Source organism: Acinonyx jubatus, chromosome B3, assembly GCF_027475565.1.
Source record: "Acinonyx jubatus isolate Ajub_Pintada_27869175 chromosome B3, VMU_Ajub_asm_v1.0, whole genome shotgun sequence".
NCBI classification, from domain to species: Eukaryota; Metazoa; Chordata; class Mammalia; order Carnivora; family Felidae; genus Acinonyx; species Acinonyx jubatus.
The window spans coordinates 96,296,836-96,323,962 of NC_069386.1; the positions used below are offsets into that span (position 1 = coordinate 96,296,836).

The following is a 27,127-nucleotide window of genomic DNA, read 5'->3' on the forward strand; positions in this document are numbered from 1 at the left end:
TGCTAGGTGGCTGAGTGTGCTACCCTAGGAGACAAACTGAAAAACTAAGGTTTTTAAAGCCACACACAGTGTGACTCCAATTCAAGACAGGCAATATTTTTTTGATAGTCATTGGTTGGGCAACGGGCAAGTTTATTTCTAGTTTACCCATACTAAAAGCCTTTGGGGGTGCTAGGTTTTTGCAGGGTAGTGATTCTTCACCTAGGATGGGTGTTGGACTTTGTCTCCTATCCCTATTGCCCTCTGTGAAGGATGTAAAAGGCAAATCACAATTTTATTTGGTTCAAAAAAGTTTCCTCAAGATTTAAGCCAGCCCCAGGGTCCTCCTGCCTATTTCTCTAGGTTTTTAGAATTTGATTATTCTTTACTTTCTTACAAGACACTCAAGCTCTTTGTATCTGTTTCCTCACCCATAAATGAGGATATAATAAAATCACAGAGGATTATTTTGAGAATTAACTTGATATTTCTAACATACATATTAAGTACCATAGAAGTGTGTTACTATTATTTCTACTGAATTGGTGTATTTTAAAAGATTAGAAAACTTTTAATCGATCCTGTTTTGTGTTTTTTAGCAGTAGTAAGATTAGGTAAGGTATTGGCTATGGAGCAATTAAAAGGTAGAATCTAATTATTTTTTTCTATAGCTTTTAATGTATCAATTCTGAAAATGAGTAAGTAAAGCAATTGTTTTTGCTTTTTTATAAGTAACATGAAAACAAACTCTGGAGGACAGCTAAAATGTACTTTTTATTAGAATTATCAAACCATTATATAAGGACTATGTATTAGACTTACTAGTTTTATCCCATTAAAATTTGAAATTGGGTATTTTATTTTTTTAATTTTTTTTAAAAGTTTTAAATGTTTATTTTTGAGAGAGGGAGAGAGAGTATGCAAGAGTGGGTGGGGGCGGGGGGGGGGGGTGGACAGAGGCTCTGAAGCAGGCTCTGTGCTGATAGCAGTGAGCCCGATGCAGGGCTCAAACTCACAAACTGTGAGATCACGACCTGAGCCGAAGTTGAATGCTTAACTGACCAAGACACCCAGGCATCCCCCAAATTGGATGTTTTAAAGTACTATTTTTCCATTCTTAACTAATCATAAAATCACCTAGTAATTATAGATTCTTAGGCTCACTCTCTACTTTGTGAATCAGAATCTTCAGGAGATTCCTAACATCAGGCAAGTTTCAGAAATACTGTTTTAAGTAATGCTGTTTGGATAAGTATTTTCTGAGTTATAAGTACCTGATTTATAAAGTTTGTAAAAACAGCCACTTATATTGACACAACTATTCTACTCCAAGATGATGCATCCTCATTCTTTGTTTTGGAGAAGAGCAAACCTGTCAGACAACTTTAACGTTTGGCTGCTGGTATACATAATTATCTGATTTTTAAATATATATTAATATATTAAATATATTTACATAAATATAAACATATACACATAGAAGTATATATAGAATATATATAGAAGTGTATATAGAAATATATACATATATATACTTCTTCTGCACTACTTTTCTTCACTCCTTTGGGTGGTGGGAAGGAAAGAGGGTGATGAACATGCATATATGTAATTTCTGTCTCACCCTCTTCTGACAGTTAATTCCATATCAGGCAATCTTTCTTTCTCACAAATACATCTATTTTCCTTAATCTGCTTACTCATTTCTATCATCTAATTCCTGGTTATTTGCTCCAGGAAAATCTCATTCTCTACTCTCTTTGTTTTATGCATGGACAAAAATTCTAAACATGCCTAGTAAATTTAAAAAAAAATTTTAATGTTTATTTTTATTTTTGAGAGAGAGAGACAGAGCATGAGCAGGAGAGGGGTAGAGAGAGAGGGAGACAGAGAATCTGAAGCAGGCTCAAGGCTCTGAGCTGTCAGCACAGAGCCTGACGTGGGGCTCGAACTCACATTCCAAGATCATGACCTGAGCCGAAGTTGGACACTCAACTGACTGAGCCATTCAGGTACCCCAAACATGCCTAGTAAATTTAGAAACTACTATTGTAACATCTACTCAAGAAAAGGAAAGTCAAAGTCCTGGACCAACAAATATACAAAGAATGTACCTGCTACTACTAAAGCTTTTGCAAGTACCTAGATATACTCTTCAAAATGTCCTTAAGATTTGATTTCCTAATATCTTGTGGAGGGTTTTTGCATCTATGATTATGAGAGACACGGGTCTGTAGTTTTTGTTTTGTTTTGTTTTTTGTACTGCCTTTGGTTTTGGTATGAAGGTAATGCTAGCATTATACATAAGGCAGGCATGTAACATTTATTGGGTGATGACCCTGCTAGGCACTAGGAATGTATTAGTAAAAAGCAAACAAAAACAGACAAAACACTTGCTCTCTGGGTGGGTGTCAGAAAGCTAAACAAATAAATACGTGTCAAGTAGTGATAAGTGCTAAGAAGAAAAGTTAACCAAACCTCAGGAACACAGAATGAAGGAGTTAAGTGCATTTTACATAGACTGAATGGTTGGAAAGGCCTTTCTAGTAGGGTGATATTTGAGGAATACAGATGAATATAGTGAGGGAGTAGGTCAAATGGATCCCTGTGAGAATAGTAGGATACAGGATGGATATATATATATATATATATATATATATATATATATATATAGGATATATGCTATCTTATACTATCCTATAATACTATATAATATCCTATATACTCAAATACTATATATACTCTACATCCTCAAATACTATACATACCCTATATAGAATATACATAGTATTGTGATATAGTATAGGAGATATATATATATATATATCCTGTATATAGGATATCCTATATAGAATATATATACCCTCAAATACTATATATATATCCTATATGGAATATATATAGTATTGTGATATAGTATAGGATATATGTGTGTGTATACACACACACACACACACACATATGGCACATATATACATAGCATATATATATATATATATATATATATATATGGCATATATATATATCCTATACAGAATATATATAGCATTTGAGAATATAGAGTGTGTGTGTGTGTGTGTATATATATATATATATATAGTATTTGAGTATATAGGATATATATAGTATTTATAGGATACAATACATACATTTAGTGTGTGTGTATATATATATCCATATATATATAGGATATATAAGATATATATAGTATTTGAGGATATAGATGAATGTAGTGAAGAAGTAGGTCTAATAGATCCCTATGAGAATAGTATTCTAGACATAAGGAACAGCAAATATACAAGTTTTAAAGCAGGAGTGTGTCTGGCACATTAGAAAACAGAGAGAAGCCCAGTGTTTCTGAAGTGAACCACAACAGTGGTAGAAGATGAGATGAGTGAAGGATTAGAAGGCCAGATCAAAAATAGCCTTTTCAGCCATTATCATAAGGACCTTGGATTTTAATCCAAGCAAGATGCAAGCCTCTGAGATTTTTGAGCAACAGAGTATAGTATCTTGGTTTCAGAAGGATTGCTCTGGTTGCTGTGTTGAGAACAGATTCAATATAGCCTAAGGGGGGTGGGGAGGGAAAAAGTTGGGGGGGGGTGTTGATATCATAAGGCCTAAAGCAGAATGATCATTGAGATAACTCATGCTATAGTTGAAGTGGCTTAGACCAAAGTGGCAGCAAAGAAAGTGATGAGAAAATTAAGTCTGGATATATTCTGAAGGTGGAGTTTTTGAAGGTAGGAATGTTTATTTTTTAAATGTTCCACAGGTGATTTTCATCCACCCTCCTTCCCTTAACAGAACCACTATTATAATTCCTAGTAAGCTGTCTGAAGTTATGCAGTTATTAAGTGGTGGACAATGTTTAGAACCCTAGCAATCTATCTCCAGAGCCCCAAACCTATTCTGTCTCTTAAACCCCTAAAACTCTGTTCCTTCATGTGACCATGTTTTGGAGAGGGCTATAACCTTGACTAATACCATCAAAATATTCTTTAATGTTACATATTGAACTTTCACTAAGTTTAGCATATTTTAATATTTCCACAAAAAGTGAAACAAGATTTACCAATCGTTATTTCAGCAAATAACAATTGGTTTATGCTTTTCCTATCTTTCGTATTTCCATTAAAAGTACTGTTCATATTTCCTACTTTAATCTTCTATTAATAAATATTCACAGGAAACTATCAGAAACATGTCTAGTTCTATATGGGTATCAATAATGGAAATGACTTTAAAAGTAAATAAAACTTCTCTTTTATTTCATATTATTGTATCACATTAATATTGTTATCTTACAATAGTCTAGTCAATGTGGAAAAATATAAAGAATAAAATAAAATTTACCCATAAATTCACTACCCAGAGACATTCACCATTCACATTTTGATGTCTTCTTCCAGTCCTATAAAATATTTAAGGTTTCTCCCACCATATACACAAATTGGGACTCCTACTCTACAGTTTCACAACCTATTATGTAAACATTGTGTCACTAAAAATCATTTAAAAGGCATCCAAGTTGGAAAGGAAGAAGTAAAATTATTGGTTTGCACATGATATGATCTTATATGTAGAAACTATAAAGATTCCACAAAAAAACTTTTAGAATAAACAAATTCAGCAAAGCTGTAAGATACAAATTCAACACAAAAAAATCAGTTGTGTTTCTACACATTAATAATGAATAATCAGAAAAGGAAATTAAGAAAACGATTCTATTTACAATAGCATCAAAAAGAATAACATACTTAGGAATGAACATGACCTAGGAGGTAAAGTACACTGAAAACTACAAAACATTGCTGAAAGAAATTAAAGATGACACAAACAGAAAGACAGCCCATGTTCAGGAATAAGATAATTTACTACTGTTAAGATGTCAATAAAATACCCAAAGCAATCTACAGATTCAATGTAATCTGTATCAAAATCCCAGTAGCATTTTCTTGGGAGATACAGGAAAAAATCATCTTAAAATTCATATGGAATCTCAAGGGACCACAAATAATTTTGACAAAGTTGGAAAACTCACACTTCCAGATTCCAAAACACATTACAAAGCCACAGTAATAACAACAGCATGCTACTTTGTGAAGGCAGACATAAAGATCAATGGTAGAGTGGAGAGCCCAAAAATAAACCCACACAATTATGGTCAAATGATCTTTGACAAGGGTGCCAAGACCACTCAAAGAGGAAAAGAGAGTCATTTCAACAAATAGTATTGGGAAAACCGAGTATCTTCATATAAAAGAATGGAGTTTGACCCTCATATATGTACAAAAACCAATTCAAAATGAATTAAAGATCAAAATGTAAGACCCAAAATTATAAAACTCTTAGAGGAAAACTTCCTGACATTGGATTTGGCAAGGCTTTCTTAGATATGACACCAAAAGCACAAGCAACAAAGGCAAAAGTAGATGAATGGAACTATGTCAAACTTAAAAATTTTTGTTCATCCATGGACACAATCAACAGAGTGAAAAGACAACCTGTGGAATGGGTGAAAATATTTGTAAACCATTTATCTGGTAAGTGGTTAATATCCAGAATATACAAAAAATTCCTACAACTCAACAACAAAAAATAAATAACCCAATTAAAAAATGGGCAAAAGACTTGAATAGATATTTCCCCAAAGAGGATATATGGTCAACAAGCATATAAAAAGATGCTCAACATCACTAACCATCAGAGAAATGCAAATCAAAACCATGAGATGTCACCTCACATCCATCAGGAAAGCTATTATTAAAAAAAAACCAGAATAACAAGTGTTAGTAGGGAAACGGAGAAGGTGAAACCATTCTGTACTATCGGTGGTACTGCATACTGGTACAATCACTACAGAAAACAGTATGGCAGTTCCTCAAAAAATTAAAAATTTACTACCATATCATCTAGTAATCCTACATCTACGTATATACCCCCCCCAAAAAAACTGAAAGCAAGTATCAAAGAGATATTTGCATGCCCATGTTCATAGCAGCACGAATCATGATAGCTGAGAGACAGAAGGAACCCAGACGTCCATCAACAGATGGATAAATGGATAAACCAAACATAGCGTATACATACAGCAGAATACTATGCTGCCTTTAAAAAAGGAAGGAAATCCTGTCACATACTGCAACATGGATGAACCTCAAGGATATTACGCCAAGGGAAATAAGCTGCTCACAACAGCACAAACACTGTATGATTTCAATTATAGGAGGTATCTAAAGCAATCAAAATTATCAATAAAGAATGGAGATGGTGGTCAGCAGGAGCCGGTGGAAGGGGAACAAGGGAATTGTTGTTTAATGGATATGGACTTTCAATCTACAAGATGAAAAAGTTCCAGAGATCTGTTTCACAACAATGTAAATATACTTAACATCACTAAACTATAAGCTTAAAAATGGTTAAGATGGTAAAGCTTAAAACAGGTACTTTTATCATAATAAAAATAATTTAAAATTATGTGAATATAGCCTAATTTATTTAACCATTTCACTATGGTTGGATATTCAAATATTTAAAAATATTGTTTTCAATTATGTGTTTTAAAAATAAAAATCTGGTAACCTAAAACTTTTGGTATCATTTATAATAAAATTACAATACAAAAAGTAGCTCTCTTAATATTTATAATACTTAGCAATGGAAAAGCTTTTTGCACAGGTAAGTACTAAATATGTTTCTGCACTTATGAAATGAAAACGATGTGAAATACAGATACCAAAGGGAAAACTGATTTTACTGTATAGCTAATACATTAATAGTATCACTTCCAGAAAACTGATTAACTCAATGCTAAATATCCTGTCAGATAATATTCCAACACCTTGTTGATTTGTTTTTGTTGGTAATAAGGAGTTTTTTCCACTGAGCAAAATGAACACAGAATGTAAATACAACAGTCATTTCTAACAAAAAATTTTCTTAGACTCTGAAAACTCATCTAGAGGGAAAATCTCTATAAGTTTTAAATTCACAAATTTGGAATCAGACACTGAAGTTCGTTCACCTTTTAAATTACATAGTAACAAAAAGTATCTTCATTTCAACATCATCTTGTGTTCAAGAAGCAAACTGGGATCTAATTGAAATTGAGTACCCTAGCATTACAAAGTGAATTCTACCTATAAAATGGCAAAAAAATGTCTATTTAGCCTTTATTAGCTTTCTGTATCTATTAAAGCTTCCCTCCCCCCACAAAAAAAACTGGTAGCATTTGGGACCTCAACTTAACTTTTCCACCAATTCAGACTTGAACTTTCCAAAGAGGGAAGACAAGATACTTATTAATATTAACTTATTTAATTTCACAGATAATTTTGAAAAATCAAAATTCTTAGATTTTAAAACAGAAGTTAAATACTAAAAAGCAAAGACATACCACTTTAACCAGAATAGCTGACATGTGTCCTATTTGGCCAAAGCTCCTACTTTGGGATTTCTTTCAAGAACATTAACAAGGCAGGGTGGCTCAGTCAGTTAAGCGTCCTACTTCAGTTCAGGCCATGATCTCGCGGTTCGTGAGTTCGAGCCCCACGTCGGGCTCTGTGCTGACAGCTTGGAGCCGGGAGCCTGCTCTGGCTCTCTGCCCTTCTCCTGCTCATGTTCTGTCTCTCTCTCAAAAATGAATCAACTTAAACAAAATTTAAAAAGAGAACACTGACAAGGCAAACTAAGACGGCTGTTTAAATCTTTATATACTTTTTGATTTTTTAAAAATTTACTTGCTCTGCTTATACTTCCAGGAAACAAGATGAAGTATTATTTAAAAACTGAGTAAAATGGTAAACATTTATTCAAAGATAAAGATTCTGGGACGTCTGGGTGGCTCAGTCAGTTAAGAATCTGACTTCAGCTCAGGTCATGATCTCACGGTTCATGGGATGAAGCCCCACAGCGGGCTCTGTGCTGACAGCTCTGTGCTGGAGCCGGCTTTCTTTGGATTCTGTGTCTCCCTCTCTCTCTCTGCCCCTCCCTGCTAGCATTCTCTCTCTCAAAACTAAACTTAAAAAAAGGATAGAGATTCCTATTCATTTTGAAAACTGACTAAATTATGAAATACATTTGTCATTTTATTTTAAAATACTGAATTGTTTCATGAACATTTCCAATTCAGCATTTTAAAAAACAAGCACATAAACAAACACAATTATTACGCGTTAATCACCTTGGGCAATGATTTTATTACATCCCATCGTTGTAAGCAAGGCTGACAGTTTTGCTTTGTTTTAATTGAAGTGTAACTGACATACAACATTATATTAGTTTTAGATGTACAACATAATGATTTGATATTTGTATATATTGTAAAATGATCACAATAAGTCTAGTTAATGTTTGTCAATAATTACAACATTTTTTTCTTGTGATGTGAACTTTTAAGATTTACTCTCTTAGCAACTTTCACATATGCCATATAGTATTACTAACTACAGCCACCATGCTGTACCTTACATCTCATGACTTATTTTATAACTGGAATTTTGTACCTTTTGGCTCCCTTTACCAATTTCACCTATCCCCACCCCTACCCCCCCATCTCTGGCAGCCACCAATTTGTTCTCTGTATCTATGAGCTTGGTTTTTGTTTTCATTTAGATTTCACCTGTGAGATCATAAGGCATTTGTCTTTCTCTGACTTATTGAACTTAGCTTAACACCCTCTAGGATGCATCCATGTTGTCTCAAATGGCAAGACTTCATTCTTTTCTCTCTCTCTCTCTCTCTCTCTCTCTCTCTCTCTCTCTCTCTCTCTCACACACACACACACACACACACACACACACACACACCTTCTTTACCCATTCATCTATGGATGCATACTTAGGCTATTTCCATATACATCTTGGCTACTGTAAAAACTGCTGTAATGAGCATGGAGGTGCATGTATCTTTTTGAATTAGTGTCTTCATTTTCTTCGGATGAATATCCAGAAGTGGAACTGCTATATCATATGATGGTTTCTATTTTTAACTTTCTGAGGCAACTCCACACTGTTTTCCAGAGTGGCTGTACCAGTTTAATTTCCACCAACGGTGCACAAGGTTCTCTTTTCCCCACATCCTCACCAATACTTCTTATCTTTTTGAGAAGAGTCATTCTAACAGGTGTGAGGTAATATCTCATTGTGATTTCGATTTGCATTTCCCTGATGATTAGTGATGCTGAACCTGTTTTCATGTCTCTGTTGGCCATCTGTATGTATTCTTTGGAAAAATGTCTATTCATAGCCTTTGCCCATTTTTAAATCAGATCATTTGGGATTGTTTTTGCTACTGAGTTGCTCAAGTTTTTTAACAAACTATAATGTGCATAACTTTAAAATACTACTATTTAGTTTCACCAGAAATGAGAGGTAATGTGAGAAGAGAATGAGGGGAAGGGAAAGTAGGATTCTGATGACCAGCTTTCCCAGGAATCTTGCTTCTGTTCTGGCTGTCGGCTGCCACTAGCTACAGACTTGTTGAGCAAAACGTGCATCTGTAAAATGAGTTAGCAGGAAGGCTGAAATTCAGACACAGACAGGAAAACATGGTGACATGCATCATCATAATATCTGCCTGCTTTTCTAGGGCAGTCCTTATGTCTGAACAAAGAGATGGAAAATGAAACTAAAACTCAAAATGGTATCATCAGTACTGTTTATTTTCAATACTAATCACTAGTAAGTCCAACTTTATTTGAATGTCACCATTTGTAAGATGGTGCCCATATTTAATAAGTATCTACTATTTAATAATAAATATTAAATAAATATTTAATACATTTCTAACGATACATAGAAATGATTTAATCATTCTTAAAAATAATCATTTGCCTGTGTACACAAGGGGCAACAAAAATATAGAGACATAGGAAGGAATGCTGACATTTTCTTTTTCTACTAATTTTGTGGCTAATTAAAAAAAAATTTTTTCTGTGCTAATCTATTATTTTTAACTCTAAGTTTCACTTTAGAATTTTTATGAGTATTAGAAAGAGTTACAAAAGCAATCTGTTTCAGTAAAATTTTAAATATAATATTATAAAATTAAATTGTGCCAGGAAAGCCAGTAAATCTGTAATAAAATTCAGAACTCTACTATTAGTATAAACTTCAATAATCTATTTTCACCTGGGGTAAAAAGTATTATTAAGTTTACAGCTGGAATATCATTTACTTAAGAAAAAAAGTCTTGTTTATGTTTTACCAGACAGACGTAAGTTTTTCTAAGTCATACTGGCAAATAATTATCTTTTCATGTCTAAATACAATTCTAAACCAGCTCATCTGTTATATCAATACAAGGAAGCACTTTTGTATTATACTGGCTTTAGTGCAATTTTTTAAAAAGCTGCTCAGTGAAGAATTCATTTCTGAAATACAGCTGTCTCCAGAATTATTTGACGTATCTGAACTGAATGCTGGGAAAATTCATTAGCATACCATCATATTTTTTACCTAATCATTCCCTTAAGTCTGTTCCAAAAATGTGAAAGACATCATCTACTTTGGCTTTAGTAAAAATGCTTGAAAAAAAAAAAAAGGATATACAAATCTGTGCTCAACATGAAAACATTTTTTAAAAAGAAGCAAAATACAAAAGAAAACAATTCACAAATAAAATATAATGAAACAACCCCCATGAATAAAATCTCAGTCACAGATTAATTCCTAAAATTCTAAAGCACAGATGATGAAAACAAATGAAACCATTTACTAAAATGAAAAGTGCATATTTAAAGTATAAGAAAAACTTATAGTTGTTATTACTAAATTTACTAAAATTACTATTATTCATAAATTGATCTCTGAAGATATAATAAATATTAAGTCCTTATTTTCTGAACATCACAGCTTAGTGCTCGCTTCAGCAGCACATATACTAAAGCTGAACATCACAGCTTATAGAAGATAAGCAGTATTAGTGCCACAAACAATCAGGCAAGACCTACAGAGGAAAAGTACCAAGATGGCCTTACAGTTTTCCCTAACATACACAGAGAAAATGTCTATAGACTTTTGAGGGTAGAAGAAGAACGTGTGATATAAATAGTTCTGTATCTAGTCAACTGGTCTTTTTTTTTTTTTTTTTTTTTACACTGTAAGTCTACACAACAGTTGGTCTCATGGAGAACACTGGAATAGCTTAGACTTTCTTCTTATAGCAAGCTCAAATTGTATCAGACAACTTTGATCAGTCTAGTCAATTGGCCATTCTTATCCAAAGGCAGAAGAAAGACATTTATAATATTCATTTCTACAAAAACTATTTACTGAGTGCCTACTATGCGCTATATTATACTGTTTCAGATGCTGAAATAAAACAATCAAGAGAAACTACTACATATTTATTTATATTTATTACACAAATATATATATATGGAAAGCATCAGGCACTCACATGTCCTATGCGGAGAACTAAAATAACAAGGGCTACCTTTAGATTAGGTAGTCAGAAATGGGTCCCTCTGACGACATGACTTTTAAGATGAGATGTAAATGACCAGAAGCCTTCTCCTCAAAAGATCATGAAACACTGTACTTCAGGTAGGATTTAGTTTAATTTTGGACTGTTTAAATAAAAAGAAAATGGAAGCAGAGTAGAGAAAGGAAAAAGATACATGATGAGCTCAGAGTAGACAAGGCAAATCATGTAGGGTTTTATAAGCAATGTTAAAAATGTGAATATTATTTTAAGTGGATTTGGAAGCTTCAGCGAGGTTTTAAGCAGGAGAGCACTACGATCTGATTTGTGTTTAAAGGATCACTATCACTCTGGTGGCCTTGTGGAAACTAGATGGTGGCAGATGGGAGGTGTGGGAGAGGAAACAGGGAGACTAGGAGGGTAGAGAAGATGATAAAGAGAAGTAGACAGATGTAGGATATGTTTTAGAGGCAGAGTTGAAGAAACCTGCTAACAGACTGAATGGAATACAAATAAAAGAGAGAAATCAAGGACAATGGCTAGATTTTTGGCTTAGCTAACAGCTTATCAAAATGGGGAAGACTGAGGGAAGAGCATATTTGGGTTGAACAATCAATTTGTGAATTCAAATTATACTATCCCTAATACGTAAAGAAAAATGTATATCATGATATGATCCATTCTATTAATATCTGGTACAAAATAAGCCAATAAGAATGGCAACGACATGGCATAAAAAGACCAACAGCGGGTGCTGAATCCACTGAACATACAGCGGGCACCAAATCCACTTAAATATAAAACTAAGTCCAAATAATTGGTATGTTGTAATTCTTAAAAGATATGCAGACTAATGCACACTCATGCTCCAGTACAATAAAAAAAAAATTCTCAGGCTAAAAACTCTAAATAAACTAACAAATATCTGAAAATTGGGAGATTGAACAGGCAGGAGGATATAAATATGTAAAATTCAACATCTGTAAACCTTGAAGTCAATGACTTTCAGTTCTTAATAAACCAAAAACACACATTTAAGCATGTTATTCAAAGTCTTACAAGCCATCCTCTGTTAAAGAGGGTTTTTTTTTTTTTAATGTTTGTTTATTTTTGAGAGAGAAAGAGACAGGCAGAGTGCTAGTGGGGGAAGGGTAGAGAAAGAGAGGGAGATACAGAATCCTAAACAGGCTTCAGGCTCTGAGCTGTCAGCACAGAGCTCGAAGGGGGTGGGGCTCGAACTCACGAACCATGAGATCATGCATGACTTGAGCTGAAATCAGATGATTAACTGACTGAACCACCCAGGTGCCCCAGCCATCCTCTGTTAAAACTAGACTTTGTACCTTTCAAATTATCAGCAGTAAAAATAAAAGAGACCTCCAGCCATAATATTTTTAAAGCTTCAAAAAACATTAAAAAACAAAAACCACATTAGAAGATCAAACATCTCACTCAACAATAATAGTGATAGACTCATCTATTAAAAGGAGAAAAGATTTAGATAATCTAGGGTTTATAAAATAAAACTCAATATAATTAAGAGAAACATCTAAAAACCAATGAAGTTTCAGAAGGGATTAAAGCAAAACGATAGGCCCAAGTATAGTAGCTCTACCCATTTGTTATACGCCACACAAATATAAACAAAACAGGAAGCTGGCAAGTTCAACGTTTCAAAGAGCACTAAAAATAACAATTTTATCACAAAAAGTATGAAAAACTGTCTGCCAGAGAAAAAATAAATAAGTCCAGTAAAATCAATGGCTTGCGTAAGTATCAACAGTAACTAACTAGAAAGTGTAAGTGGGGGAAAATGTCATTCATAACAGTAAGAAATATCATAAATATGAATTATGTGGCAAGTTATAATACTTTCCTGAAGACCTGAATTTTAAAAATTCTTCCTTTTGTCAAAATGCCAAATTAAATGCTAAATTAATCTCACAAGCATTTTTCTCTTCGATAGAAATGATTTAAGGTCTCCTGAAAAAAATATTATGTAAACAGAAAGGAAATAACTGAAAAACAAAAGCAATGAAGATTATAAAATGCAGTGAAAAGTAAGAGTCATCAAAAACAGGGTAGTAGTGAACAAGGAATAGGAGGAAAAAAACAATCACTGGAACAGAAAACAAAACCCATGGTTACTTGGAAATTTAGTTTATGACAATCAAGGCATTTCAAACCTGCAAATAAAGGACAAGAGTCTGTAATAAACAGCTTTGGGAAACTGTCCAGCCACTTGAAAAAGAACAAACCTAGCTAGGGCTCTCCTTCACCCCTTAGAACGAAATTGTTCCTGATGGGTCAAACATATAAAACATTGGAAGAAAAGAAAGGAAAAAACTAGAGGAAATTACAGTTAAGTAGTTTAGAACTGTCTAGTAGAAAAGGACTACGGAGGAAGAGGGGAATAGAGAAAGGAGGACTGACAAATTTATCTAGGAGGAAAAAAACCACTTCCACACAGAAAAGGAAAGTATCACAAGAGCAGAGTATGAAGAGAGAAGACAAACTGGAGAAAACCTGAAAAACATATGAAGAGTCACTATTCTCAAAGTGCAAATGGCATTTAAAAATCGATAATAAAAGACAATTTGGTAGAATTCAGTAAAACATAACTATAGGCAAAAAAAAATATATGAAAATGATCAAGTACTAAAATCACATTATCAAACATTTATTGAACTTCTATATTATTCTTCTTGGGGAAAGAATTTAAACATTAGTCAATCTTACATATGAATGAACTCTGACATAAGGTCAGCAGCTTTTCAAACAAAGGAATGAGAACTTCCTACCTTTCATTAATTTATGGTTCCAACAATTAATCCCTGTGTGTTAAATAACATCATATGATGATATATGTTTCTTTTTTATGGCTTATTGAGAACTCCATATAGTAGCATTTTAAAAAACACATTCATTAATTCATTATATGAACAATACTCAGAAGTAAGTTGGTTGAGTGTCTGGCTTCAACTCAGGTCATGATCTCACAGACCGTGGGTTTAAGCCTTGCTTCAGCCTCTGTGCTGACAACTCAGAGCCTGGAGCCTGCTTCAGATTCTGTGTCTCCCTCTCTCTCTACCCATTCATGCTATCTCTCAAAAATAAATAGACATTAAAAAAATTAAAAAAAAAGAAGCTATATTCTCAACTCAAGTAAACTGTGCTAAAACAAGCCCTCACTGAGGACAGAGAAGGAATGAACATCTTTATTTCCTCCAAGAACTCAACTCATTCATTATTTGGACTATCACCGTCCCCTGAACATAACTGGAATATTTATTCAAGTGACTCCTCCAGAAGAGGCAAATACTTGCCTAGTTCTGTTCTATTCTATTTGTGTTAGTGACATCACTGGAAATCATTTATTACTTATTAGATAAAACTTAGTAGCAAAACTCTCAAAGAATATCACAATTTCTAATACCCAGGGGGAAAAAAGGATACTGTGCCTTATTTGAAAGCTTATTTTCAAAGCGTTGCAGCATATGCTACCCTCAGTAATATCTCTCTTATGAATCATACACTTAATGATCAAAATATTGTATTTGAAATGCAGAAACATTTTATATGCTCAAATTAAGAAACTGATGTAATTACAGTCACACAATTATTCTACATGTTTAAGTTTATGAAGCAGCAAATGAACAGATCACCAAATATTCACCTACCCGCTCAAAAATTACTACTCTTCATCCCAAAGACATTTTTTGTAGAATTAGAAAAACCTATCCTAAAATTTATATGAAATCTCAAGGGACCCCAGATAGCCAAAACAACCTTGAAAAAGATCAAAACTGGATGATTCACACTTCCTGATTTCAAAACTTACTACAAAGCTACGGTACTCAAAATACTGTGATACTGGCATAAAGACAGACATATGGACCAACAGAATAGAATGGAGAATCCAGAAGTAAGCCCTTGCATATATGATCAAAGATTTTTTGACCTTCAACCAAAAAGATTTTTTACAAGGTTGCTAAGACCATTCAATGGGGAAAGGGCAATCTTGTCAACAAATGGTGCCGGGAAAATGGATATCCACAAGCAAAAAAAACAAAGCTGAACCCTCACCCAATACCAAATACCAAAATTAACACAAAATGATCAAAGACTTAGTAAGACTTAAAACTATAAAGCTCTTAGAATAAAACATAAAGCAAAGCTTACTCACACTAGATTTGGCAATGATTATTTGGGCATGACCAAAGGCACAGACGACAAAAGAAAAAATAGACAAACTGGACTTAACAAAAATTTTTAAATTTTATGTACCAAAAGACATGATCAACACAGTGAAAAGGCAACCCACAGAATGGGAGAAAATATTTTCATATCATTTACCTGATATGGGGTTAATATCCAGATTACACAAAGAACTCCAAAAACTCAACAACAAAGAGACAACCCAATTCAAACATGGGCAAGGACTTAAATAGACATTTCTCCAAAAACGATATACAAATAAGCAAATGAAAAGATGCTCAGCATCACCAATCACTACAGAAATGCAAACAAAAGCTACAATGAGGTACCCCCATACCCATTTGGATGACTGCTATAACAAACAAAACAAAACATAAAAATAACAAGTGTTGGTAAGGATGTAGAGAAATTGGAACACTTGAACATTGTTGACAGGAATGCAAAATTGAACAGCCACTGCAGAAAACACGGTGGTCCCTCAAAAAATTAAAAATAGAATTACCATATGATCAAGCAATTCCACTTCTGGGTATACACTCAAAAGAAAAAAAGCATGTATGGAAGAAATATTTATATGCTCATGCTCATACAGGAGCATTACTCACAACAGCTAAAATGTGGAAACAACCCAAGTATCCATCAATAGATGATTGGATAAATAAAATGTGGTATATACATTCAATGGAAATGTTTAGTCCTGAAAAGGAAGGAAATTCAGACATATGTGACAACTGGATTAGTCCTGAGCCTTGACACTATAGTAAGTGAAATAGGCCAGTCACAAACACACCAATACTGTATGATTCCATTTACATGAAGCATTCGGAGTAGGTAAATCACCAAGACATAAAGTAAAATGGTGGTTGCCAGAGGCCAGGAGGAGGAGGGAAATGGGAAGTTATCATATAATGGGTATAAAGTTTAAGTTTTACAAGATGAAAAGAGTCCTGAAGATGGATGGTGGTGATGGTAACACAACATCATGAATGTCATATTTTATAACACTGTACATTTCAGTGCACTTAAAAATGGTTTTGATGCTAAATTTTCTGTTATGTGTATTTTACCACAATAAAAAAACTGGAGGGGTGCCTGGGTGGCTCAGCCAGTTAAGCGTCTGACTCTCAGTTTTAGCTGAGATCATGATCTCAGGGTTTCGTGAGTTCAAGCCCCATGTCAGACTGTCACTGCAGAGCTGGTTGGGATTCTCTCTCTCCCTCCCTCTCTGCTCTTATTCTGCTCACGCTGTCTCTGTCTCCCTAAAAATAAATAAATGAACTTAAAAAAAAAACTACTACTTCTCTCATTAGAAACTCGTAGGTTATCAAAATAACAAAATTATTTCACGTTTTACAAAGTTTTGTTTTCAAAGCAAATAAGTCTGTTTTTTTATTTTTAAATTTTTTAAAGTTAATCTCTACACCCAATGTGGGGCTTGAACTGACAACTCCGAGATCAAGGGTCACCTACACTACCAACTAAGCCAGCCAAGCATCCCTATTCAGTATGTTTTAAAGCAAACAGCCTTCTGATACACAGAAGTGTTGGAAAAAAAAAAAAAAAAGAAAGAAAAAAGAAAAGCATTAGGCTAACACCAGAATTATTAAACCTAAATCAACCAGCCAAGGTGTAGCTGACATATAAAATACCATTATCCTATATATTGTCAAATATCTCACCCCATCAATGAATACTTTCTTAATTAAACTCTCATAAGAGCTAAAACTGAAGTTCAAATATTTCACAACCTTAAAAAATTACTTTAACAATGTCAATATGTCTTCCAATTTTTGAATGTACACGTTTCAAATTTTATTTCACAACAAACTTCACATCAAACTCATCTTTAACTAACAACCTCCAATGAGATTTAATGTAACCATATTGGAGATATTCTACTGCCCTGACAACATAAAGATTTCATTCTTGGAAGAAGGGAAATAAGGAAAAAAATATAAAAAATGTTTTTTATATTTATTTATAAACTACACTAGAAAAGTGTTCAAAAATTGTCTTAAGAGTTTTAATACATACCAGGCTCCAATTTGATAATTTTTACTGCAGCCAACTCTCCTGTATGAATATTTCTAGCCTAAAATGAAAATAAAAATGTTTTTAAGTTTGTTAATTATATAAAAGTATGTGACACTATGTTCACTAATTGCTTAACAACCATGCTTTTAACTAAACACAAAATCTTTATTTCCAATAAAATGAGTATATTCATTTTTGCATCAAAGAAAAATATAGAAAAGATACACACACACACACACACACACACACACACACACACACACAGTTAGTGACCTTTAGTCCCACCACTCAAAAATGGCTATTGTCTTTTCTCTCTTTTTTTAAAGTTTTATTTATTTATTTTGAGAGAGAAAAAAAGGATGTGCACGCATGAGCTGGGGAGGGGCAGAGAGAAAGGGAGAGAGACCATCCCAAGTAGGTTCCATGCTGTCAGTGTGGAGTCTGATGTGGAGCAAAGTCACCAACTGAGATCATGACCTGAGTGGAAACCAAGAGTTGGATGCTTAACCAAATGAGCCACTCAGGTGTCCCCAAAAGGGCTACTGTCTTTTCTTTATACTAGAAATAATATTTTTGTTAATTAAAAAATACTCATTGTTTTTATATATTCTGTAAGTATAATAATAGATCATTATGGGAAAATCTAGAAACCAAGTCATCCATATCTTACTACCCAGGAGAAAAAAGTTAACATATAGATAGTGTGCTTCCTTTTTTGCCCCGTGTAGATGCACGTGTATGTGCTGTAGAAGATGATGCCATCACAGTTTTCTACAATGTGATTTGTAATGCTGCATAATTTTCTACTGACGGGATAAAGACTGTATTTCAGTAATCTCCATCTGAACATGGAGAATTTTAATATTATTCTGTAGTTATAACTAGAGAGATTAATATATCTTAGCTTTGTATCTATCCACAGCCTTATTTCCTTTAGATAAATTGCTAGAAAAGAAACTATTCACTACTTAACAAAATGTCATGCCAGACTTATTATAAGTAGTGCTGCAATGATTAGTGTGCAAATATTTTGGCACATATCAGAATTTATCATTGAGGCAACTTACAAGTGTAATTGTTCGGTCAAAGGTATGTGGATTTTAACATTTATTTACTTTTGAGAGAGAGAGAGAGAGAGAGAGAGCGAAAGGGGGAAGGGCAGAGAGAGAGAGAAAGAGAGAGACAGAGGGAGACACAGAATCCGAAGCAGGCTCCAGGCTCCATGCTGTCAACACAGAGCCCGATGCAGGGCTCGAACCAACAAACCGTGAGATCATGACCCGAGCCGAAGTCGGATGCTTAACCGACTGAGCCACGCAGGCTTCCCAAAAGGTATGTGGATTTTAAATGAATATATTGCCATATATTGTTTTTATAATATATGAATTTATACTCTCACAAACCTTGGATGTGAAATCTGTATCTGTCAAGTTCTACTGTAGGTACAAATTTGTATTCTGTCCTTAAAATATCTTTCTCCATGCTATACATTACTTTAAATGGCCACATAATAGTCTATATAATCATTCTCCCTTATTGCTAGACATTAAGAACGCCACACGTAGTCTTTTCATTATTTAAGGTTATTTTTTTCAAATGGATTCTAGGGCTGGACATTAACTAGGTCTAAGGGTATGAACATAAGCATTTAAGGCCAGGGGCTCTGGGGTGGTTCAGTCAGTTGGGCGTCCGACTTTGGCTCAGGTCATGATCTTGTGGTCTGTGGGTTTGAGCCCCGTGTTGGGCTCTATGCTGATAGCTCAGAGCCTGGAGCCTGCTTCGGATTCTGTGTCTCATTCTCTCTCTGCCCCTCCCCCACTTGTGCTCTCTCTCTCTCAAAAATAAATACATGTTAAAAAAAAAAAAAAGGCGATTTAAGGCTATCAACACATACTGTCAAAATAGTCCAAAAGCATTGTACCATTATGTTGTCACTGTGAATATGAGTGCTCATTTTCACTACACCCTGTGGCATACCATATGTGGAAATGCACTTTAATAATTTATGACACCTTTCACTAACTATGTTAGATTCATATGTACATTTTCATACTTAGCATTAAAAATAAGGAAGGGGCATATCATAAAACAGGAATGTAAAATTATACCAATTTGCTGGATTAAATAAGTCACATTATAAGAGGAAAGAGGAAAAAGGAAAAAAGGGAAAGGAAAAGAAGAATGTAGGGAATATAGCCTTCAAAGGAATACTTTTAGATATGACATATAGAAGATGAGAAAAATAATAGAATGGGGGAGAGGGGTACAGAAGGAAAATCACAAACAGAAAGGAAGAAGTAAAAAAGGATTTTCTACAGCAGAAGTCTCAAATATTTTGTGACAAGAAGTTCATATTTTCCTCATCTCTCATGGTAAAGAGTGTAAGGAGGGGTTTGGCAAAGAGTGAACAGACATTTTAACTCCCCCCATATAATTTACCTCTCCCCCAAATGCAAACGCATTTGGAGAAATGGGAACAGGTCAGCCAAAAACTTCAAACCGTAACTACCCTCTCCTCTTTCTTGCCCTTGAACAAAAGAATTGTCTGTTAGTGTCAGGTCTTGTCCCAGTTCCTAAGATCTTTCAGCATTTCAGTCCTCCCATGGGTTATAGAAAATTATGTGCATATAGATTTAGGCTGTCCACTGCTCAACTTTTCACATGCCAGCAAGATTCCAGTACAGAAAACATGGCCAGAAGTTATAAAATAAGTAGTAATAATTACCTCTTGGGAATCTTGTTCAGTGGGTTTTAAATGTGTATTAGAAGACAAATTCCATGATAATGATGCATTATATTTGTAATTTGTAATTATACTTTGGAGGAACTCTCATATTCATTAATTAATTCTATTAAAGACACAGCTCAGTAGAGTTGGGAAACTTGCCCAAGGCTATGCCTGCTGGCCAGGGGCAAGAGAAGGAGTTAGAACCTAGTAACTATATTGTGATGTCAAGGTTTCACTGCTTCTTTCAACAGATGAGAACTTTTTAAATCCAACAGGTATGAGAGGAAAGTATTAATTTCATAATATTTAATAGACTTCAGGGGTGACTTTTGTTGAAAATAAATGAAAATAAATGAATCATATTTTACATTAAATTATTTCCTATAATGGTTTCTAATATAAGAGTTGTGAATTCTTACATATCTGAAAGTCTTAAATAATTTGAGACTTGAATTTGACCCAAGGAAAAATATTATTAATTATTTTAAATAATCTGGAAAAAGCTTTCCAAAATGTTTAAAATCCATCTTAGAGGATTGGGAAAAATATCAACTGACAAGACTCAACTAATTCTTCTTGTAAGGCTACTGCATTATAATCTGGCAAACATAATCCACTTTCATCCCTGCATGTTGATACATTTCCTGGTTTTCCCTCTTTCCATATCTAAGTGATAATTTTTTAAATTTCACTGGAATCTTATAGAAAACAGAAAAAAATCTATGGACATATGGTGAAAGTTTACACAGTGGAAAGAAAAATTTAAGTGTAAGAGACATAGATGGCACAAGAAAGTAACATATATGTACACTCACAAAAAATGACAGTTGAACCATTCAAAGTTCTAAAATTCAAGTAAGGAATGAAATGTTTAACTCATGTGACAGTGATAGATGCTGACATATCTCCAGCAACAAAACATTGTCAGGGTATTCATTACTCCAGTTTTCCAAGCAAAACAGGCATTAGGGCAATGCACTCTGCCAGTCACTAGAAACCAAAAGAAAATATGAGCCCATACTTCACAATTACAGACTCTCAAACGAGTGCCAACAGCATGAAAAGATCTAATATGCTTCTCTGTGAGTGTGAAACAATTAATTCTGATTTTAATCAGATTAACCAGAAGCAAAGGACTTGGTCTCTTACTTAAAAACACTGTCCTCATTCTGGTACATTCTCTTTCCCCTGCCCTTCTCCACATTAGCCTAGTTCATTTAGATTTCTCCTTCATGAAGCAATTTAGGTATCACCTCCTCCAGGAAGTCTTGCCTGATATCCCAAGGCTGGATGAAGTATGCTCTCTTCTTAGCTCTGGGCATGATGCTATAAAGAACTGTGCCATAGGCAGATGCTCTAAAAAGTTGTTGAATGGACAATTAAGACTGTAGGAACATTATTACTCTCTTTACTTAAAAAATAAGGATAAAATATTAAAATCCTCCACATCTAGACAGTGCTACGAAACTGACAATATACTGCTTTAAATGATCTTTTATTTATGTTGATTCATTTTCAATTTTTATTATGATGCATTAAATGAAGTACTTTGGAGAAAAATTTTATTTGTAAAAAAGTACTACAAAGTAATATTTTGTTTTAAAAAAGTCAATTATAAAATGGCAGTCCCTCTCCTCCCCATTTCATCCCCCTGAGGTAACTACTGTTAACAGTTTAGCGTATATCCTTCATGACTTTTAATTAGGTTGATTCTCAAGAACACATATACTGACAGTTTAGTAGTTTCTTACAAAGCTAAACATAGTCTTTCCATATGATCCAGCAATCCCCACTTTTGACATTTACTCAATTAAGTTAAAAACTTAATCCACACAAAAATCTGTACAAGAATGTTTACAGCAGGTTTTATTCATAATTGCCCAAACTGGAAGCAATTTAGATGTCCTTCAACAGATAATAATAAACAAATTATGGTACATTCATACAATGGAATATCATTTAGTGATAAAAAAATGAGCCGTCAAGCCATGAAAAGATATGAACCTTAAATGTATACTGCTAAGTGAAAGAAGCCAGTCTAATACCATATGATTCCAACTACATGACATTCTGGAAAAGATAAACTAATAATACAGGGATCAACGTCAAGATAAAACTCTAGAGAGAAAAAAGAACAATGGTTTCCAGGGGCTGGAGGAGAGAGTGAGGAACAGGTAAAGCACAGGGAGTTTTTAGGGTGGTGAAACTATTCCATGTGAAACTGTAATGGTAGATACATGTCACTATGTATCTGTCAAAGCCCATAAAACTACAACACAGCAAGTGAATCTTAATGTAAAGTATGGACTATGATAGTAGTATATCAACACCGGTTCAATAATTATAATAAATGTACCACACTGATGTAAGATGCTAATAAAAGGAGAAACTGTGTGGGTACGTGGGTAGCTGGGGGTAGATGAAAGTCTACATACTATCTGTTCGTTATCTGTAAATATGAAACTGTACTAAAAATTAAGTCTATTAGTTACTTTTTAAAGAATACATATAAAACTATCTTTTTAAGTATATACTTTCAGACACATTTAGAAGTCAATTTTTATGATTAAAATCAACATAAATATGTTGTTTCAATTTAATAAAACCAAAATAAAGACACAAGGATAAAGGACACCTTGTTTTGTGTTTTTTTTTTTTTGTTTTTTAGAGATTCTGAGGCGCTCAGAAAGAAACAGCTCCTTGGAAGATATGAACTGCAGAGCCAAATAAAATAAAGATGGTATTTTAAAATTCAGCTATACAATGCAGAAGCCAAAATATACACAGTGACAGAAGTAAAGAGTAAAGAAAAAATATATACTAAAACTCCCACTTATAAGATAAATACTTAAACGCCCGTCTCCACTTTGAAGACATCTGTTCTCCCCAAATGAAGAACTGATGGGCAAATTTTTGTACTCTGTAATTTTCCAGCTGGATTTTTAAAACAGAGAGCAGTACCAGGCTCTTTTATAATAAAAGGCAAAGAGGCTTTCAGGAAAAAAAAAAAAAAGATCTAAACAGAGACTTACAGATTGAATTTACTAAAGAGATCTTTCAGAAGTTTAACTATATAATTTCACACTATAATCCAGAAGAGTCATACATAATACTGGTTTTTGAAATCCAACATTTCCCTCCAACAAGTTAAATGTGATATTCTCAAGTATTTTTGTTTTCAACTTTAATACACAAGAATGTGAAGATCCTGCATTATGTTTATAAAAGGAAGTAATGGAAGTACCATGGTACCGCTACAAAAAGGACCTAAATATATTTCTGATTCCTGTTTATTTTAGTAGGTTACTGATATTTGCTATGTTCAGTCTTAGAAGTATACTAATCACCCAGAACTCTAATATTACTATAGCTTATCTATTATTTAACTCTTAATTAGGAATTGAAATTACTGGGTGGGAAAAGATAAACTAATAATAAATGGGATTAATATCATGATAAAATCCATGAAAGAACCCTTCCTGTTAAATTAAGTTTCTATTCTCATTGCCAATGCATTTCCCTTTAACCTCTTAATCAGCATTTCCACGTCAATTTACTACCAGTGAAGTATTTTAACGCAAACTCTCCTGTCTTGGATTTTTTAATTCATAGTAAAAGTTACCCTGAGATTTCCATTTGCACAAAGGGGGGGGGGGGAAGTAAAGATGCTGAACTTCCTAATTCAGCCATTTCTATTTCAACAATACCATGCAGCTGCCAGTTTTATCAGCTATGAACTTCTTCATATGCTGTGAAATTTTTAAGGTGACTAAAAATAAAGGAGAAGTCTTGTGTCTAGACATTTAACCTACAAGTTTTCAAGGAAGAATAGGAAGATATGACTTAATAATGAACATTACACCTCCGTAATCATTAAGTTAGAAGAGAATTTTTTTAAATTAAGTCAAAAAATGAAACATAAGTAATGACAGTCACCATGAACATTCAGCTCTTATATGCAACTTTACTGTTCTTCATATTAGACCCCTCATCCTATCTCCAATTAACTTCCTTCCAGCATATATTTAGGCCACAAAACTTTTCTGTAAGGCCAACTGGGAGCACCAGTTTTAAACATGCTCCCTTCCTCCAAAAATATTCTCTAACAGAACAGAAAATCCAGACATCTCAAAATTTAACAAGCTATCTCTAGGGACCAGTGATTATTCCTCAGAATCAGGATTAAACATCCTAGATTTAAGAATATGAACTATGGGGAGCCTGGGTGGTTCAGTCGGTTGGGCATCCAACTTCAGCTCAGGTCATGAGCTCATGGCTCATGAGTTGGGCTCTGTGCTGACATCTCACAGCCTGCTTTGGATTCTGTCTCCCTCTCTCTCTCTCTCTGCTTCTCCCCTGCTTGTGCTCTCTGTCTCTCTCTCTCTCAAATGGAAATAAATAAACATTAAAAAAAAAAAAAGAATATGAACTATGATACAAAAGTAGCAACACAGCATCTATAAGGTTTAAAGAATACAAAGTCCTGGTTTATCCACAAAAGAAGTAAACAATTATGTCATAGTCTATAAAACCTTTATACCTAAATCTTTATGGAACATTGTTTTTGACTGGTTCAATTCATTGAACAAATACTACTGAATACCTACTATGTGCCAGGTACTGTTGATACTGGAGATTTAGTGAAAGAAAACAGTTCCAGGCACCTGGGTGGCTCAGTGGGTTTCGCATCCAACTCCTGATTTCAGCTCACACCATTGTTCGTGGGATGCAACCCCACATCAGGCTCTGAGCTGACAGCACAGAGCCTGCTTGGGATTCTCTCTCTCTCTCTCTCTCTCTCTGCCCCACCCCTGCTCGTGCGCATGTGCGTGCACATGTGCATGCGTGTGCATGCTCTCTCTCTCAAAATAAATGAACATTAAAAAAGAAAAACAAAAACAGTTCCTGCCTTCCAAGACTTTTATCAGTTGGAGAGAGATGAAAGTAAAGAGTACCATACAGTGTGAGAAATGCTCTCAAAGGTGATACAAGACAGCACAGCGGGGGGTTCTGAGCCCACTCAAAGCTGGCTGGAGAAAGCTTCCAAGAGAAAGTAAGTATAAGCTGAGACCTGGTAAGAAACATTGGGGTTAGGGGGGCACGGTATGACGGTGGTGGTGGTCATAAGTGATTATGGAAGAATTCCAGGCAATGGTGTAAAGACAGGAGAAAATATGGGCATCTCAAAGAAGTAAAAATATCTTGTGTTAAGGGAACCTAAGAGGGAATGGTAAGACATAAGATTCCTCTGAAGCTTAGGACAGACTGTTTCACTCACTATTCTCTTGTAGCTACCATCTACTACTTTCTTGGTCACCCCTTCCTTGTTCATTTAAGATTTTATAGCCCCTGGTTCACAGTCTTCCTCTCTACCCCTTCTCTTGCCTCCAAGAGAAGTCTTAGAGACTTCAACATCAGATTTACTTCCTGACTTTTCATTGACCTCCTATCTGCATCTTGATTTCAAATACTATACATCCTGATGATGACCTATCCTTTCAGCCCACTAGTCCTTCTGTTCTTATCAAAGAATTCCCCTAGGGCTACCAGGCTACCAATTACGTCTTAATTCCCCACACTCTCCCTAAACTGTCAGGGTTCCATGGCCTATCATTCCACTGACAGTCACTCTCTTACAAATATCCTTAATTTCTTTCCCATCTTCCCCTCTGTCACAGTAGCCTGGCAAAATCCAGGCATCAGATTAAACCCAATCATCCACTAATTCCATACTGGTTTTGAATAGCTAAATGTTGTTGGGGGAAAAAATTTGCAAAATCATGTCAGCTGGTCTTGTTTTCAAATCATAACACAGATCTCAAACTATAACTTCTCTAGTAGGTTTGACTTTCCACTCTTCATAAGGACTATTTTACTCCTCTTTCTTTAAACCTTCAATAATGCCTCAGCCTCTTTATTACTCCCTCTTCTCTTACCTATCCTGAGTGATGATGGAATTTCACCTTTTCTTTATCTAAATTCTCCTATGTAGTCTATGGCTTTAACAACCATCTCTAGGACAAATCTCTCCTTACTCAGCTCCAGACTCCTAAAGCCAGGGAAATCTGCCAAGCATCTCAACCTTAACATGTCTAACACAGAACACTTGGTTATCCCTGCTCCATAAACCCATTCATCCCTATATCTTCCCAATCTAAATAAAATGAACCGCATCCACTCAGTTCCTTAAATCCAAAACCCAAGGTCCTTCTTCATTTCTTTCCTTCACATTCTTCACATCTGATATATCAGCAAATCCTGATGGCTTAAAAATATAAATCAAATCCATCTACTTCCTTTTACCTCCTCTGCTATACTCTAGTCCAAGCTTGTCTCCATTAGAAACTGGTAAATTATTTAATGTGAAATGCAAAGAAACAGCAAGCCTAGGATAACCCCTACTTTCTGGAATGCACAACTGAGCAGACAGTGTGCTCCCATTCACTAAAATGACAAATATAGGAAGATGAACACGTCTTATGGGGGGAGACAGGAAGGCAGTGAAGGGGCATAGATGAAGGGCTCATATTTGAACATATTTAAATTTTAGGTTCCAATGGAAACCTATCAACTAGTGAGAATGTGTAAGCCACTTAATAGATACCTCCTGAAGCACAAGAGCTAACCTGGATTTGAGCCAGATTTGGGCATCATTGACATTACTGAGTCCAAGCAGTTAGATGAGATTACTTAGGAAGAAAATGGAGAATAAGAAAAAAATAAAGTCAAGAATAGAATGCTAAA

At 34.5% G+C, this 27,127-nt stretch overlaps 1 protein-coding gene across 6 annotated transcripts in view; it reads right to left on the minus strand.

Moving 5' to 3' along the window:
- The window catches only part of MAP4K5 (mitogen-activated protein kinase kinase kinase kinase 5), a 113,999-nt gene that overhangs the window by 72,747 nt on the left and 14,125 nt on the right, over nt 1-27,127 (minus strand). For 5 of the 6 annotated variants that reach the window (XM_053224448.1, XM_053224450.1, XM_027065680.2 and 2 more), the window contains one exon: nt 17,656-17,713. The exons of the other annotated variant lie outside the window; for it this stretch is intronic. In XM_053224448.1, the coding sequence (XP_053080423.1) occupies nt 17,656-17,713 (58 nt within the window). The remainder of the gene's footprint in view (nt 1-17,655; nt 17,714-27,127) is intronic. 6 annotated transcript variants of the gene reach the window in all.